The sequence below is a fragment of the Eschrichtius robustus genome, chromosome 14, assembly GCF_028021215.1.
Source record: "Eschrichtius robustus isolate mEscRob2 chromosome 14, mEscRob2.pri, whole genome shotgun sequence".
Classification (NCBI taxonomy): Eukaryota; Metazoa; Chordata; class Mammalia; order Artiodactyla; family Eschrichtiidae; genus Eschrichtius; species Eschrichtius robustus.
Window position 1 is genome coordinate 872,693 of NC_090837.1, and position 18,685 is coordinate 891,377.

Consider the following 18,685-nt stretch of genomic DNA (forward strand, 5'->3'; position numbering starts at 1 on the left):
CTCATGAGCCAGAGAGCACACGTTTCAGGCTTTGGGGCCGCGTGAGAGCAGCCCCAGCCCAGCCAATAGCTACATGAACGCGCATGGCTCTGGCCCCAAAGAACTTCATTTGCAAATCCAGGAGGCAGCCTAGATTTGGCTGAACCCTGTTGTGTGGCGTGTTTTCCCCCCCGAGTCTTACCTTCCTCACGTCACCCGGTGTGACAGATCGTATCTTCCAAAGGTGGATGCAGACTCCTCGTCTGGAACCTTGCCCCGCCCGCATCGAGAGGTGGAGACAGTGTCCGTCCCCTTGCAATCAGGTGGGTTTTTGGGGCTGGTCATCCCATCGAGGAGGGCGGAGGTGAGCTGTGGAGCTTTAGGGCTCCCCGCCAGCCCGGCAGGGGCCCTGGACCAGGGGCCGCCACGCTGTGAGGAAGGCCCTGCGTGCTCCCGCAGGGCGTCCACGTGGCCGGGCCCTGAGAGCCGGCGCTCGGAGACCCCCCAGCCAGTGCGGCTGCCCCAGCTCCCGCGGGCCGCCTCAGCCCCACCCGACAGCCCGCCCCACAGTCCCTGACCCGGCGCTGCCAGCTGAGGCCTTCCAAGGGGCCGCGGCAGGAAATGAGATGCCGGCGATCCCGCGCTGAGGGTGCCTGGCGCCCGCGGGACTCGGAGGCCTGAGGCTGGCGCCGCCGCAGGCGACATGCGGGCTCGCGAGGCCCCGGGCGCTGGCGGAGGCTTCCGCTCCGCGAATAGCAGCAGCTCCGCGTCGTCACACATCGGTGGCCGTGCCTGGTGCTTAGGAGGCCCTCAGGAAATATTCGTGGAGGATTAAATGAGTAAATACGTACATGCAAGCTCCGTCTATGCCCGTTTGAAGCCTTCAGAGTTTGGTTTCCTGAACAGCCTTTAGCCCCCGGAGCCCATCCACCCAGTCTGGCAGGTGTAGTCATCAGAAACACGCGGGTGTAGGAGCGTGTGCGTGTGTGTGCAGGCACACGCGTGTGGACATGTGTTCCCACCTCAACTGGCAATTCCAGCCACTCTCAAACCAAAGTTCTCTCTACCTCTCTCCATTAGATACATTATAGATTTCCCTTTGTCTGGAGGTAGATAGCTTTTCTGACTAAGCGGTGGCTTTAATTATGCCACAAAGCACATAACAAAGATCTTCTTGATCATTAAGACTGGCCCACGGGATGGCGGAAGGAAGACTGGCAAACCCAAATTAAACAGCATCATAAAAGTGAACGGCCTTGTCCGAGGCCCCGTCCTGCATTCCCGCGCGGTGCTGCCCCGCCCCCCCCCCCCCCCCATAGGCGATGGAGAAGTCTGAGCGCGTATGAACGTCTCTGCTGCGCGTCGCTTGGCGGTCAAGCGTAATGAGTGCGGATTTAGCGGATGGTGATCGCGAGGCACTGGAAGCAGGCGCCGCGTGCCACGTGCCAATGCGGCTCCACGTGGGGGCTCCGATGCCACCGGCACTGAGGGTCTGCAAGTGGAGGCAAGGGTCCCAGAGGACGGGACGGAAAGCACGGTGCTGTCCGGGAAACGTGCTGGTTCCTTTCCTCCTGCTGCAGCCGGTAGACGCCCTTCCCTTCCCACCAGCCCCAGGAGCTCAGGGAAGGAGATGCTTGGGCAGGGCGGGGGCCCCTCAGCCGAGCCTGCCCCTCGGCGTGGGATGCTCGCCGAGGGGAACAGACCCCACCCGCTCACCCTCCTGCGGGCCGGGCTCTTCTTTAGAGCCAGCTGGCCCCCCTGGAGCAGGGTTGGAGGCTAACAAAGTCAGACAGGAAAATCGGAGGCCACCTGCCCCGTGGCTCCGTATCAGCCGGGGATCTGCTGGGATGGGGGATTCCACTCACGGGCCCCGTTGAGGGTCCACTCAATGTGGGGCTGCCCCAGATCCCGTCGGGGGCCGGACAAACAAATGCCGGGGTCCCGCCTCTCCCTTCCCTTCCACTGTGCACCCTAAGGGCTCACTGATGATCCCCAGGGCCCTGCTGGGGCTGCTGGGGCAACAGAAGACAGCTGCGCTGAGCTGGACCCTGGCATGTGACGGGTCGTCGGCCTCTGGCCCAGCGACCCCAGGGGCTGCCCTAGCGAGTGCCTGGAGGGCCTGGAGGTCACAGGCCCTGAAGGTCGCACACTTGGGCCCCGATGGACCTCACTGCCCAGGCAGAGACACTCCAGGTGGGCCCAGGGGTCCTCTGCAGCCCTGCACCCAGGGATGGGTGGTCTGGCCACCCTTGCAGTCCACTTGCTCTCCTGGGCGCAGGCAGGCCTCCAGGCAGCCAGACGGCGACCGTGCCCATGAGCACACGACCCCACGTGCTACTGTCCCACCGGGCTCCTATGAGGGGGTGTGTGTGAGGGGTCTTTCTGTGCACGGTCCAGTGTTCTGTTTCTGACCGGCTTTTGCTCTGAGCTCTGAGGGTGGCGTGTGTGCTCGTGTCTCCTTGAACGCGTGGTGCGGTGATTCTCACGCATCTCAGCCCAAGGGTCTCTCCAAAGGCGCGTGTGGGTCGCCCGCAGCTGTGAGCGAGGGCCTGGGTGTGGAAGAGTGAGTCCGAGATCTGTACTCACCCTTAGCTCCGCGCACAGGCTCCTCCAATAAATATGAGCCCTTAATGTCTCCACGGAGCGTGGCTGTGTGTAAGGTGCCCTGTGAGTGCACGCGTGTGAATGCATCATGGGCGTGTGTAACGCGCGTGTGTACATCTATGTCGTGTGTGTGCAGTTGTATGCATGTGTATTTGCATTGTGTTTTACTTGTGTGCACGTGTGCTTGTGCACGTGTGTAGTATACGCACGTCTGGGTGTGTGCACGTACATATTGTTTCTGGGAGGTCTTGCAGCCAGCTGCCGGGACGGATGGGTGGACTCAGGCTGGGAAAGACAAGACCCCAAAGCAGGAGGCTCTGGCGTTTCTCGTTGCTCAGGTGTCCTCCTCCCCACCTTCCCAAGCAGCCTCTCTTGTGCCGGCTTTCCGTGGGGCTGCTCTGTCTCTGTGCCCATCAGGATCCTGCCTTGGGCTGGCAGGAAGGCCAGGCGTTGGTGTGGGATGCACTGGTCTGGGATTCCAGGCTCGCACCGACGTTCCCAAGAGGGCAGCAGCATGTCAACCCAGCAGGCAGACGCTGCCGCCAGGAAGGCATCCCCACTCCCCGGTGACGCGCTTCCAAGAACCCTCCTGACAGCGGTTCCCAGAAGCGTCCCTCTCGGTTTCCGATGGTGCAGCTTCCTGGGTCTGTGCTCAGCCCAGACCCCTCTCCTCTGGCAGGAGATGGATGTGTGTCCTGTTGTCACAGGCAAAGCTTGCCGCTCCCCGGGAGGCCACTGCCACTTCATCCCCTCTCCATCCTGCGTTTACTTCTCCAGCGGCACAAAGGGCGTCCCCATAAATTTCCATCAGTGTCGCTGCCACGGCCCCGTTTCCCGGAGGCCAGCTGGGACGCCGCGTGCGACACATTGCGGTCACGACCTCGGAAGTGGCTTCGAGAGCTCGTAACCACGCCTGCTGCTCTGTGGGTTTATAAATCCTCTGCGAAATGGCTTGGTGCTTTAGGATGTCCTGCTTCTCTGGCTCCAGATGGGACATGCGAAGCCGAGCCAGAGCCTCTCTGGGGCCCGCAGCCCAGCCCCTCCTCCGGCCTTGACCTGATGGGGTGGGCGTGAAGCCCGCCAGCCTGTGGGAAGCGTCCAGCGTGTACCCAGCACCGTGCAGGACAGCGTGTGTCCAAGAAAAGGACAGAGCCGCCGGACTTTGGGGAATGTACCTGTCCTGGTTACGACTGCTGCTTAGTCAGCTGCGTTAAACCACGTTTTAATGGACTGAGAGGCAGGAGGTCAGACGGGGTGCAGGGGGAATAGCCTCTCTGAGCAGTACTTCCTGAGACCTCAGCTGGGAAGGTGTGATGGGGGGTGCTCAACGGCGGGGGCTGGAATCATCTGGGGGGGCCGTCGTGCACACGCCTGGCAGCAGATGGACGGTCCACCCGAGCACCCACACGGGGACCCTTTGTGTGGCCTGGGCTTCCTCACAGCGTGGCGGCCTGGGCAGAGTCCGGTTGCCTCTCTGGTGCCACACGGCCCCGGAACAAAGTCCCAGCACACGAAGCCTTGTTGCTCTTCGTGACTCGGCTCAGAAGGCACGTAGCGTCCCTTCCCTGTATCCTGTTGGTGAGAGGCGGCAGAGCTCACTGTGGTTCAAAGGGAGGGTGGCAAAGTCCCAGGGGACTTGGGGGCTGTTGTTGCAGCATCTTTGGAAAGCGTGATCTGCCACAGCACCCATCTCGTACTGTCGTGAGGTGACGTCTGAGGGTACAAGGGCTAGATGACATTCCGAGGGACGAGTGGGATTCCCCTAAAAAGAATGGATGTTCTTTCTGTGTCACTGAGAATGCTTTCAGATGAAAAACCTAGCAAGTCTGAAGTGGCTGCAACAATACCGGGATTCCTGATCTCAGATAGTGAGAAGTCCACAGCTCGGGGTGGGGGGGCAGAGTTGTTCATTGATGGTTCAATGACATCATCAGGGACCTGGGCTCTTCCCAGCTCTCTGCTCTGCCACGCTCAGTGCATTGGGCTTATCTCCTCATGGTCACAATATGGTTGCCATAGCTCTCAGCATCACATCTTCACAGGTCAAATTTCCAAAGGGCTAGAATAAATATGTTCCTACACCTTGTCCCTCTTTAAGAACAGAGGAATCTTTCCCAGAGCCCCCTACAGACATCCCCTCATGTGTCCTGGGTTGTCTGTGTGTCTCACCTTGCACCATGGAAGGCAAGGATGTTTTCCTGCTCCTTCTCAGAGCCCCTCCGGTGTTTAGTTTGCTAAGTCTTTGCCTCTCAGGATAGCGGGGACACCCAAGTCTCAAAGAATGGGGTTTGCCGAGAATTTAGCTGAGGAGGTTGGCAGCTGGCTCTCTCCTCCTCTCGAGGCAGCCGAGGTCCCAAGCTGGGACTGTCTGTGTCCTAGACAAGGACAGGGTTAGGATGAAGCAGCTGGTGTCATCTCTACCAACAATGTGAGAAAGCCCCCAGCTCGCCTGGATGGGGACGTCCTGAGACAGGGTGTGCAGTGGCCAAGGCAGTGGCCAGACTAACCTCTGTGAGCACTGGACCCACTGGTCCCCTGTCTTCCCCTCTCGGCTTGGTCTGGGACTCTGGGGTGCGGCTGACTGGGCAGACCCCTCCTGAGGGGGGTTTCACAAGTGTGTCCCTTCATCACGCACATGTCAGGACCTGTGCAGGATCAGGACTGACAGAAGATCCATTTCAAATTGGCTTAAGCTGGAAAAAGAGAGAAAAAGGGAGAGACGGGGAGAGAATGTGTTATTCCTGCAACTACAAAGTCTGGAGGAAGCACTGGCTTCGTGTAGACTTGGATTTGAGGTTCATCTGATGTCATCTGGACCTGGCATCTCACCATCTCTCTGCTCTGCTATTGGCCTCATTGGCTTCATCCTGACCACTGGATGCAAGATGGATGCAGCTGCTCCAGCCTTACATCTTATCTCCCCAAGGCCCCAGCCAACCTCTCCATGGCTCTGACTGTGTGTCTGTTCCTGAGCCTATTGCTGAGCTGCCTGGTTCACACCCAGTCACGTCCCCCCCACCCCTTCATCCAGGGGCTGGGATTCCACCCAGTGACTTAGAGTGTGACAGTGCGGGGTGAAGCACACATGTTATGGGGGACAAGGGAGAGACTGAGCAGGACCACAGCAGACGTCCACAGCCTGAGGCAGGATGGACAGGACTCCGGCTGGAGTTCGATTTTCAGGGGGAGGAAGGGACCTAGGGAGGGTTGCACTCCAGCTAACATCAGTCACCGGGCACGCTGGGCTGGGTGCCGGGAGCCTCATGATGCTGGAACGGTTGCCAAGTCCCAGCCCCCCCAGGGCCAGACCCCAGATCCTGGACCAGGGCTTCTCACCAGGCGATTTCGCCCCGGGGCACATTTGGAGATGTCCAGAGGCATTGTGGGTTGTCTCAGCCTGGGTGGGGGCCAGGCATGCTGCTAAGCACACACAGGACGACCGCCACACAGAGGATGATCCGAATTATCCAGCCCCCAGAGTCCACAGGGCTGAGACTGGGAAACCCTGGTCTGGATGGATTAGACGTGGCTCAGCCAGGACTGGAGAGACCCCCAAATAAGGCAGATGCCCCAAGCGGGGTGGGGGCACAGCCCTGTCAAGGGCTCATGGGTGTGTGTGCTGTGTGTGAGTGTGGGCATGCACGTGCCCATGTGGTGTGTGTACGTGCACATGTATCCTCAAATTCAGCTCGAGGCTCAAGTTTAGACTTTTAACGTTTCCCTCACAAAATTATTCAGAGCTCCGACACATGTCACAGCTTTAAATGTGCACCTCATGCCCCACCTTTGATTCCACCAGGAGCTGTGAATGGAAGCTTCTTAGATGTTGTGGATTGAAGCCCATGGAGCGTCTGCCGTTCTAGATGCCGTGAAGCAGTGACCAGACAAACAGGAGGCCCTGCCTGGGGGCTCCCAGCCCAGGGTAGAAAGAGCAGAAGAGCAGTCAGTGACGTGGCCGCGTGGGGGAGACGTGTGCCGAGCAGGAGAGGGCGTGCAAAGGCCCTGAGGCAGGAGCGGGCCTGGCGTGCTCCTGGAAGCACTGGGGCCACTTGGGGCCATTGAGTGAGCCAGAGGAAACAGACAAAGAGGTCAGGTCAGAGAGGGTCCAGCTCGCACATCCTAGAGACCGTGCCCTTTCTCAGTGGACGGTGAGCGCATCCAGGAAGGGGGTCAAGGGAGAGGCGGGGGAGACCACAGCCAAGGCCAAGGCTTTGCCAGAGCAGGCAGGCCAGAAAGGGACCGGGTTCATCGCTAAGGGGAGCAGGTGGGGGGCAGCAGGAGGGAGGGCTCAGGGAGATGTCGTCTGGTTCTCTCCTGACCTGTACCTGTTAGCTTCAAGTTTGAATGTAGAAATGTTACTCGGTTAAGTTGAAATCTTTAAAGTGTATCACCCGTCTTCCTTCAGTTTTACGGTGAACCAAGAGCCTCGGCCTGTGGGAGCGCTCTGGGTTTCCCTCCACCTCCAGAGGCTCTGGGAGGGGGCGATGGGGTCCTCCTGCCCCAGTGCCCGAGCCCCTCTGTCCCGGCCTCTGCCCCACTCCTGGGGCCCACCCTGGGTCACCAAGCTCTCAGAGCCGCCCTCTTGCTGAACTCTGATTCTTTCCAATCACCATAAACGTGGTTTATTTTCTGTCGGACAGGAACGGGGCTTTCAATTACACAGGAAAACCCTCTGGCTCCGCTTAGACAGACTTCTTCCAGGGCTGCAGCGTGGCGGTCAGTTTCGTTTCCCCCACCCCACTGAGTGCCCCCCGGGCTTCAGCTCAGGGACAGTCCCTGCAGGGTGGGGAAGACACTGAGCCCTGAAGCTGAGGCCGATTCAAGGGCAGAAGGAGACCCGGAAACACAGCACCTCCTGCCCGGAGGCGGGAAGCAGGGACATCGTGGGACAGTCCCACCCAGCGGCCACCGGAGCTTGTGCGGGTGCAAAGGCGGGACAGGAGGACTCCGGCCTAAGGTCAAGTCCAAGTGTGCTACTGGCCAGGTGCCTGGGGTCAGAGACTGTAAAGGAAAGCTCAGGGGAGGATGGTAATCGCCTTTGTCTTCAACGGGGTTTCAGGTGTGGGTTTCTTACTTCCTCACTGACGTCATACCTACCTGTGTGTGTGAGGGACATCCCCTTCGGTCCGCTCAATATTTATTGATTGATTTTTGTTTTTTTTGCCTGCGCCGCTCGGCTTGCGGGGTCTTAGTTCCCCCACCAGGGATTGAACCCGGGCCACAGCAGTGAAAGCACCAAGTTCTAACCACTGGACCGCCAGGGAACTCCCTCTGCTTGATATTTAACACAACCAATTTTTTTTTCAACTGAGAAGGGGATTATATTATAAGGAAAACAGATTATTTTTATGCAAATTTGTGCTGGACAAAAATGAGCCATGTATATTGCACGATTTCTAATTTAAACAACCATTTGTAAGCTGCACATGTTTATGATGGGAGTGATTTGTCACGTGTAGGTGAACAGAATAAAGTGAGGCAGTGCATCGCCCCATGGGAGACGTGCCCACACACTCCTGCCGCACCGGACGGCCCCGGTCCTAGCCTGGCCGGGCCCTCCTGAGCCTTTGGGTCTCGTTAGGGGCTGAGCTGTGTCCCCCGACCCCAATGCACAGGTTGAAGTCCTGAGCCCAGGACCTCAGGATGTGACTGTGTGTGGAGACCGGGCCTTTACAGAGGTGACTGAGGTAAAAAGAGGCCATAGGATGGGTCCTCATCCCATAGGACTGGTGTCCTTAGAAGAGGAGATGAGGACACACACACGCAGGGACGACCACGTGAGGACACGGGAGCAGACGGCCGTCTGCAAGCCCAGGAGAGAGGCCTCAGGGGGAGCCAGCCCTGTGACACCCCGATCTCGGACTTCCCGCCTCCAGGATGTGGGACCATAAATGTCTGGGTGTTTGCTTTGGCGGCCCTAGCAGAATGATGCAGGTCTGGGCTCCTGGCACCTCCCCACGGCTCCCCCCGGACTGGTCTGAAGACACCTCCCCATCCCGGCACTCTTGACCCCATCGCCCCGTTTTGTCACTCCACAGGCCCACCCACTCTGAAGTCAGATCCTGCTTCCTTGCTTCTCCCCGGTGCCCCACCGGTGGAAGCTGTGCGGGCAGGCACACCCTTGTCCTGCCGAGCCCTGCCCCCAGCCCCTGGAAGGGTGTCTCGTGCGTGCTGTATCCCCGGGAGATGGCTGTGGATGCTGGTGCCTTCTCCACGGGCAGCAGGAGTTGTCTCTTACTGGCTGGAAGCTCTTAGGACAGACCCTCGTGGCCCAGTGGCCAAGCCCAAGAGGTCCATGGCCTCCTGACCCGGTCGTGGAGGGAGAGGAAGGGGGTGACGGCGCCCATGCCCTCCGAGTCCACCTGCCTCCTCCGCGCCCTGGACATGCGTGGAGGTTCCTGCTGAGGCGAGGATGCTTCACACTGAGACGGGGTCGGGGGAGCCACGAGTGTCAGGACTTGGCCCTGTGTGGCAGCCCGTTCACTCGCTCATGTTCTTTCTTCCCCTTGTCAGCAAATGCTCATAAGCCCTACTGCGTGCGCAGCTCTGGGGTCTTGGGGTACGGCGGTGAAGGAGCAGCTCTTGGGGGGCCTGTGATGCGGGGTACAGAGACCCTAAAGAAGCCGCGCGAGGACGCCTGAGGATGGTGAGCTGGGGAGAAGGCACAGGAGGGCAGAGACCAGGCCTCTGGGGCGGGGGAGGGGCGGGGCACTGCAGCCCCTCCCCCAAAGGCACCTGCGAACTTCCCATATGCAGCTGCAGCCACAGTCTCTCTCAAGATGTATTTCCTTCCTCAAGGTGGTGTTTTTCCTGTTTTACACAATTTGCAAGTTCATGAAAATTATGCATTCCAGCTTTTTTCCTCTACAGAAAAATGGAGTGAAGTTTTCTTGTCAGAAAGCATTTTTCTGAGTAATGAAATCTCCCCAGCAGCACTGCAGCCCATATCAATGCGACAGTGACGCAGGGCTCTCATCCATCTTGAAGTCAGTCTGGCGCTCAAACCCCAGCTGTGCGCAGGGGCTGGAGGGCAGCCTGGAAGGGTGGGCAGGAACACCACCTCTGCCTGAAGCTGGTGGCTCGGGTCCGGCTCTGACGCCAGCGCGCACTACGGAAGCGGGGAGTTACCCCCCCAGGAGCCTCAACTTCAAAACGGGGATGTTAGGTTCCTGTTAGGGTGGCTCGGGGGGGGCAGAGCGCGTGCTGCGTGCTGGGGGCCCTCAGCTGTTGCTATCATCCTGATTGGTTGTCATCATGATTGATTATCCACTAGTATTAGTTATTATCATGATTGGTCATCGTCTGTATCAGTTTTCATCACTATTATTTATCACCATGATCCGTTGTCCTCATGATTGGTTGATATAGTTATTGTTTATCATGATTGGTTATCCCCAGTACTGGTTATTTTTCTCAGACAGCTCTGGCCCACGTCCATCCTCAGCCCCCGATAACTGCAATAACCTCCCCACCTTCAAATAAAACTCTTTCTCCAGGTGTGGGATAAGAATAACTGACTATGGGCTAAGTTGTGTCCCCCAAAAGATATGTCCAAATCTACCCCCCAGGACCTCAGAATGTAACCTGATTAGGAAATGGGGTTGTGGTTAGTTAAGATGAGGTCATACTGGCGCAGGGCGGCCACTAAGCTAATGACCTTATGAGAACAGGAAGCACATGGGCACACCGGAGAAGCCTGTGATGGGAGCGAGCCCTTCCCAGTGTGGGCCCCATGGGACTGCCCGGGTCACACGCCCACAGACATGGCCCTGCCTGTAAAATCCCTGCTTCATAAAAATCTAAGGTTTTCTATTCTCCTAATACATGACCACTTTCTGTAAATGTCCTATGGGCATAAGAAAAAAAATTTTCCGAGAAGGAATTAGGGGATTCGTTACGTAATTCCTTCATGGTCTTACTTTTTCAGTCTGCCCAGTCTGAAGGTGATGCACGCTTGTAGACTTTTCTAGTAGTTTTTCCTTTTATACCCAGCTGCCAGGTCACTTTGTGATAATGGTTTATAACTAGTCTACCTCCTTCATCCTATGTGATATCTGTGCTGAATTTCTGGTTTGCGGGGGGTGGTATTTGTCTGGCATCCCTTTCTCACTTGATTATATTTCCAATCTTTTTTTAAAAAAATCACTCCTGGACTTCCCTGGTGGTGCAGTGGTTAAGAATCCGCTTGCCAGTGCAGGGGACATGGGTTCGAGTCCTGGTCCGGGAAAATCCCACATGCCGCGGAGCAACTAAGCCTGTGCACCACAGCTGCTGAGCCTGTACTTTAGAGCCCACGAGCCACAACTACTGAAGCCTGTGTGCCTAGAGCCCGTGCTCCGCAACAAGAGAAGCCACCGCAATGAGAAGCCCGCACACTGCAACGAAGAGTAGCCCCCGCTTGCCGCAACTAGAGAAAGCCCGCACGCAGCAATGAAGACCCAATGCAGCCATAAATAAATAAATAAATAAATAAATTTATGAAATAAGTTAATTAATTAATTTTAAAAATCACTCTATTTGAACTGTATTTATTGTAAACCGCGCACAGCAGAGCTGTGTGTGACTGAGTGAATGTGTGCATGTGTAAGTGTGCTTTAGTGTGTATGTATCTAACTTCATTGAAAAGCCTCTGCCATTTTAAGGAGAGAGTAAGTTTATTTGCATTTATTGTAGCAGCCAACGTACTTGATTGGGTGCCTTCTGCCTTACTTTATTTTTTGTTCCTTTTTTCCCATTTCTCTATTTCTGAGAGCTCCCTTTGCCCCTTGTGAATGTATTCCACTGTATTATTACATTAATAGCCACTCACTGCCCTCATCCTACACCCAACAAGGAATATTTTGCTTTCCCTGCCCCCCATCTTTTCCCTCCCACAACCCTACAGCCAAGATAAGCCCTTTGGAAGAAGATACTTCATCCTTCTATTTCAGCCTCGATGCTAAGGTTAGGCGGAGGCCACGATTAGGCTGTCCCACGCAGACATCTCTCCTGCTTCAACAGCCCTCGTCTGGCCCTAGCGCTCCGCCCTCCTGGGCAGCCCAGCACTGTCTACTTAGACCCCACTTCAGGGGACGGTGCCCGCCGAGTGCAGGACCCACTCAGTAGATGCCACCTGCTCCATGACCACCCAGCGCTCAGACAGAGCTGGGCATCAGGAGCTGACGTGGGCTCCGGGCTGGGGCTCTCTCCCAGACCCTCCACTGGACTACGCCGTGAGATGACCACCATTCCTTTTATCTCTCTTCCACGCCTTCCAAGGCATCAAGGAAAAATGCTCCGTGTGATCCCGGGGGGACTTTAACCCCTTACAAGTGCAAGTTCCCTGCCTTCCTGCAAGGAGACAGCAGGGTTCAGGCTCAGAGCCTTGAAGTCCAGAGCTTCCGAGACAAACGTCATCGTGCTGTTTCCCTCACTGCGCTCGGTCCTTTTCCATCTGTGGCATTGCTGTTGCTCTTCCATTGGTAGCAGGATTTAGAACTGGTCCCAGTGGGCATCCTGCGGGGGCACCAGGCTCCCACCTCCCCATCACATCCGACACTGACCACTGCCCCCAAACCCGCCTCTCCCGCAGGTGCAGACAGATGACCTACTCGGACGACCTGCCCCAGATCTCCGTGGTGTTCATCTTTGTCAATGAAGCCCTCTCGGTCATCCTGCGCTCCGTCCACAGCGTGGTCAACCTCACGCCCTCCCAGCTCCTCAAGGAGGTCATCCTGGTAGACGACAACAGTGATAATGGTGAGTGGGGCCAGCCCGGCCCCCCGCGAGGGAAGCATGTCAGAGCCCTGGAGGCCAGAAGTCTGAATTCGGGCTGTGAGTAGGGCCACACTCCCTCCAGGGGCTCCAGGGGAGGGTCCTTCCTGCCCCTCCCAGCTTCTCCCGGCTGCCGGCATCCCTGGTGTCCCGGGCTTGGGGCCACATCCCTCCCACCTCTGACTCCATCTTCACAAGGCCTCTTCCCGGTGTGTCTGTGTCTCTCCTCTTCTTCTAAGAACACTTGTCCTTGGATTTAGGCCCCACCCTAATCCAGAAGGTTTTCATCTCAAGATCCTGAACTAGTTATATCCACAAAGATCCTATTTCCACTTGAGGTCTCATTCTGAGGTTCTGGGTGGGCCTGAGCTGTGGGAGGGTGCTATTCCGCTCCTCCAGCCAGAAAGGCCCCCAGAGTGCTGAGTTCTCCCATATGCTAACCGCACCTGGACAAAGCTCCAGTGGGAGGCTTGCTGGTGGGGAAGCTGGGCTGGCGCTCACGGCGGAACCTGGGCCCTTGGCGTGGCCCTGCGTCAGCCTCAGTCCAGCCCAGCACGCTGTCCACACCCAGCAGGCACCGGGGCTCCGGGCCCCTAACAGGCGTCCGGAGGTGCCCCGCCTGCCCGCGTCTGCGGTCCCCACACCGAGGTCCTGGTGCGCTGAGCTGGGCCTGCCGGTCCCTCCTCGTCCCCAGTCTCTCCCATCACAGCAGCCTCTCCTCCTCACCGCGGGAGTCGGGGGGGCGGGTGGAGGGGAGCGGGGAGAGGCCTCCCAGAGCCCTCCAGGACGGCAGAGGTGCCGCCCTTGGGCCTGAAGGAGCTCCAGCCCTGCGTGTGCTCTGCGTCTACGCCTACGCCGGGGAGAGCCCCGCCTGACGCTGTCAAGGCAGCAGGGAGCGGGTGGCTGGCGCCGCCCCGCGGGGCCCTGGAGAGGCCGGGACAGAGCACGGGCAGGCTGCTCCAGGAAGCCCTGGCCGCTGCGGCTGGGGGCACCCCTGGGACCAGGGCTGCCCTCACAGGAGTGCCCATTGGAGCCTGGGATTGAGGGGGAGGGATGGGCGGTAGGCGTCTTCTGCCAGAAGCCCGCTCAGCCAAGGTGCGGGGATACTGACCAAGGCCCAGGAGCCAGGATCGGGTTCCAGCCCCCCGCAGCCCTCCTGCTCAGCGCTGAGCCCATCCCTCCTCCCCACCCCTGCCCTCACCCCCGGGGACGGGCCAAGGATCCGCCACGGGGCTCGGGGCTCCTTTCCCACGCCTGTAACTGTCCTCCGCTCTGCCCGCGCCGGCATCCCCGTTACGGCCCACGTGTCAGCTCCGCAGACAGGCCGCCCCCGCACCTGCCCAGCGGGCCCGGAGAGGCTCCCGCCTCACTCAGACGCCACTCCCTTTTCCCCTTTTTCTTTTCCTACCGGCTAAAGTCTGTTATTGTGACTTATTTTGTGGCTTGCACTTTTGGCCATTGGGAGCTTCCTCACGTAGACGCCTGTGCCCTCATCAGTTTTTTAAATAATTTACTGAGTTGAAATTCTCACAACATAAAATTAACCATTTACAGAATAAGTGCAGAGTTCAGGGGTATTAAGTACATTCACATCATTGTGCAACTCTCACCATCATCATCTCCAGAACATTTTCACTTTCCCAAAGTGAAACTCTGTCCCCATTAAACACTGACTCCCCACCACCCTCCCCCAGCCCCTGGCACCCAACACCCTGCTTTCTGTCTCTGTGGGTTTGTCTGCTCTAGGGCCCTCATATAAGTGGAATCACACAGGATTTGTCATTTGGCTACTGGCTTATTTCACTGAGCATAATGTCCTCGAGTTTATCCACGTAGTTACATGAGTCAGAATCCCCTCCTTTCTCAGGCTGGATCATGTTCCACTGTATGGATGGACCACACTTTGTTTATCCATCCGTCTGTCCATGGACTGCCTTCCTTTTTACAGCTGAGTAATTCAGCCCCGTTCTCTCCTGTCTTTATAACACGTGCCTCTCTGTCTGAATCAGTCAGGCTTGATTGTTCATTGTCTCTCCCGCTGGAATGCAGCTCCATGAGGTGGGCTCTTATCTCTCCGAGGTCCCCCCAGCACCCCGAGCCCACACCCAGCAACGGTGGGTCCTCTTAAATGTTTATGAAATATGGATCCAGGGCACACAACGACCGTGGGTCTCAGTGACCTCAGGCCCTCCCGAGGTGTCACGCCCGAAACATCTCTGTGTCCCCCGCAGTGGAACTCAAGCTCAACCTGGACCAGTACGTCAGCAAGAGGTACCCGGGCCTCGTGAAAATCGTCCGAAACAGCAGGAGAGAAGGCCTGATCCGGGCTCGGCTTCAGGGCTGGAAGGTCGCCACGGCCCCTGTCGTGGGCTTCTTTGACGCCCACGTGGAGTTCAGCATGGGCTGGTAAGGGTGGGGCTGGGCCCTGAGCGGGGTCGGCGGGGTCTGCTGGCGCCTGCAGGACCCCCGCAAAGAGGATGAGCCTGGCAGGGCCGGGGGCAGCTGAGTCCAGCCACACTGCCACTCCACGTCCAGCTCCTGAACCCAGAACCCTGTTTGTGATGCATATACATGAAGATTGATCTGTATCCCCACCTTGCCCCCAGAGGAATTTGAATTGGCCAGTCGTTCCAGCAGGTGACAGTCAAATGAGGCTGCTCATGTGACCTCAGGCCAGGGCAACACACAAGGCTGGGGGCAGTTGCTGCACGGACACGTGGTCTGTAGGGTCTCAGTTAATGGAGACCTAAGTCTAGGGCACAAGTTGGAAGCAATTTCTCATCCTTATGGAAAATTCTAGATCAAAGCGTCCGCCCATTGTCTCCCACCCATCCATGCAGGGGTGAGGTGGGCTTCTAATGAGAAACCTGGAGGCGGATGTGGCCGGGGAGCGGCAGGGGTACCTCGGTGGCTCAGGAGCACCTGCGCGGGATGATCTAGAGGCGCCCCGGGGCCCGCCCCGCAGGAAGGCTGCGGCACCTGTCCTGGCTTTGTGTTTGCCCTGGGGAGGCAGGGCCCCTGCAGGTCCTCAGTACTCAGCGTGGACCCCAGACCAGCAGCATCTGCAGCCCCCGAGAGCTCGCAGGATATGCAGCTCTGTGTGACCTACGGTCTCTGGGTGGGCCCAGGGGTCTGTGCTCCGCCGCCCGGGACTCTCACGCGGCTGTGCCCGACGGCGGCCAGTGAGGCCTTACGAGCAGTCATCTGTCCAGCAAAGTACCCACATCCAAAGGGGAGGCGGGCATCCACACGGGGCGTCAGAGCTGGGGTTGGCCCTGGTGCCTCTCTCCAGACCCTGTGGTCCCTAGGCCGGCTGTGAGCCGATGTTCCCACAGCAGGTGCCTGAGGATGTGTTGATAGAACAGCAGAATGCGCCTCAGAGTTTTCTGGAAAGCGCCCACTGGGCTCTTGGCACGTTTCCTTATTTTCCTCTCTGGTGCCTGCATCTGGGAGGCGCCACGCCCCGCCCCCGGCAGCCCTCGCTCCTGCCGGGACCTGCAGTGGAAGCGAGAGGAATAAATGGCAGCAGGCGGGGCGGGCAGAGGGTGACATCCCGCGGGAAGGCTCCCGGCGCGCAGGACTGCGGCGTGACGCTCGGCCCGCCAACGTGACGCGAGGGGTTGAGCCCCCGGCGGGGGGCGGGGACCTCAGTTTCCTCCGGCGCTGAGTGGGGATGTTAGAAAGTGGGATTGTTGCCAGGGTTACACGTGAGCCACACCTCGCACCCAGCGGCGCCGGCTGCAGCCACGGGCCTCAGGCAAGTGCCTAACGGGGACTGCAGACCAGGACCCCAGGGGACCACCTGTGTTGCATGAGCGGCTGGAGGGAGGGCCACCCAGTGCGTGAGTGTCCTGGGGCTGCCATAATGAATGACCAAAGGCCGGTGGCTCAAAACAACAGAAATTCAAAATTCAAAGTCAAGGCGCAGGCAGGCCTGCACTACACCCCCCCCCACCCCCCCCACCCCCCCCACCCCCCCCCCCCCGGCAGCTCTAGAGGAGGAGCCTCCTCCCGCCTTCCCAGCTCTGGGGGCTCCAGGCGCCCAGGGCTGTGGCCACCTCCCTCCATCCCCACCTCTGTCATCACGCTGCTTCTCCTCAGTGTCCGCATCTCAAACCTCCCTCTCCTTTCTCTTAGAAGGAGGCGTCTTGCATTCAGGGCCCAGCCCAATCCAGGGTGATCTCATCTTGGGCTTTTTAACTGAATTAACATCTGCAAAGGCTCTATTTCCAAATAAGGTCCCATCCCAGGTTCCAGATGGACAAATCTTTGTGGGAAGACACCGCTTAACCCTCTCCCAGCTTCTGGGGGTTCCAGGAGTCCCTTGGTTTGTGGCCGCATCCCTCCAATCTCTACCTCCGTCTTCACATGGCTTCTCCTCTCTGTGTGACTGTGCCTCTCCTCTTCTCTCTTCTAAGTACCCTTGCCAGTGGGTTTAGGGCCCACCCAGGATGATCCCATCTCGAGATCCTTAAGTGAAACCCACAGTGGGAGGGTCTGCAGGGGGTCCACAGTGGGCAGGGAGTATGAGCCCTGCATGGGGTAGCCTTCAGCGCCTACCAGATGAGCTGCAGGGAAAAGTCAGCCCCGGGGTGGGTGGGCAGCTTGCCCTGTTTCAAGAGAAACTAAGCCTCACCGTTTTTATATCAAATCTCCCACATTATACCTCCAAACTCTGTGAAGCCTAAACTAGGACGTTCACTGAGGTACTCCCTTGGGGGAAATGCGGGGGGTGCGAATGCTGTAAGGAGGCGTTCGTGGTGGACGTGCTGATCAAGTCCCACAGCGCCTGGCCGGTATCCCCAGCCGGGGGCCACGAGGGTCTGGCCTTCGCGGTCTCTCAAAGTTCTTGGTTTTCCTAACTGCTCCTGCTGGCTGGACCAGGGCTTTGGTGCCTGTAACCACCTGCTACATCCTACACCTCCTTCTCCACTCCAGGTGAATGGAGCCCTCTCCTTCCACGTTCCCTCCACTCTCGCCGTGGCATCTCAGTCACCCCAGGACTACGAGCTTGTTCTCAGTGCTGGTTCTGTCCCAGTACGTTGCTGACCGAGATTCAACTTCTTTCTGCTTTGAGTTCCCCTGCTGGCCCCCGTTTCCCTCTCCTCTGCCACCCTCCTGAAGCGAGTCTTCTTTTCCCATGACACCTGTCACGTTCTATCATTAATGACATGTTATGGGCTGCCCCCCCCCCAGGGTCACTCCATACTGTTGTGCGGGTTGTGCACTGCACAGCTGTACCTGGAGGCCTTTCCGTCCCTCTTATATACGTTAAACTCCCTGGAGCATTTGGAGGGCATTTGGGAGAACCACAAGTCTACCACATCGAAGTGCAACTTTAAACCCGTGTAACTTTAATTTTCACAACTGAAAACCCAGCTATCCATCTGCAAATAGCCCTTTCCTCCAAGAACTGCCTCCACAGAGATCCTGCCTTATTAGCAGACGTGGCATTTGCAGAGAGCTTTTCATTTCTGAAACACTCTGCTAACAGTAATTAATTAATCCTCCTCATGAAGCTGAAAGGCAGGTAAATACCAGGCTCTCGCTTGGAAGGACAGCGGGCCACGTGGCGAATCTCGCCAGGCAGGGTCAGAGAACTGCCCCAGCGCCCCCCCCCCCCCGCCCCCGCTGTCCCTGCCTGAGCTTGGCCCCCTGTCCCCCTGTAGCATTCGTCTCTCTGGTTGCCCCGTCAGTGGGCTGCTCACGACCACGTTGAACTCCAGCTTGGTGACGGGCCCTCGGGCAGTATCTCATCCTTGCGGTAGACAAGGCCGTCTCTGGGGCGAAGCTGAACCTGCTGGCCTCTCGGACTCCTGCAACCGACAGCCCACGTCCTCCGGTCCCTCTCCTCTCCGGCTTCATTGCCTACACTGCCCCCATCTCTCTACTCCAGCCCCCTGGCCCGCTCCCCAAGTGCACCAGCACGTCCCAGGGGCTCAGCGCTGGCTGCTCCCTCTGCATGGAACGCCCGCCCCCCCACCCCCATCTCTCCCACCACCTGCTACATCCTACACCTCCTTCTGGTCATCTCCCAGGGCAACTTACACCGGGCACCCTATTTAAAAGTGCAATTCCAAACCACCCTTACTTACTCTCTTTTCCCACCACAACAACTAACACCTCCTAATATATTATATCATTTATTTACACATTATTGTCTGTCCCCTGACCCCCACCCAGTCAGGGCCACCACATACTGTTGTGTAGGTTGTGCACTGCACAACAGTACCTGGTAGCCTTTCTGTCACTTCAGTGTATCGTAAGTTCCCTGAGGCGTGGATTTTTTTTTCTTTTCTAGTTCGTGAATGTACTCTGCTGTGTTAAAACAGGGTGTGGCTCATAACAG

The 18,685-nt window shown here is 58.0% G+C and overlaps 1 protein-coding gene across 1 annotated transcript in view; it reads left to right on the forward strand.

Moving 5' to 3' along the window:
* Positions 1–18,685, forward strand: part of GALNT9 (polypeptide N-acetylgalactosaminyltransferase 9) — a 70,172-nt gene that overhangs the window by 5,761 nt on the left and 45,726 nt on the right. The window contains exons 3-4 of the mRNA XM_068562772.1: positions 12,155–12,321; positions 14,568–14,742. Coding sequence (XP_068418873.1) covers positions 12,155–12,321; positions 14,568–14,742 — 342 coding nt within the window. The remainder of the gene's footprint in view (positions 1–12,154; positions 12,322–14,567; positions 14,743–18,685) is intronic.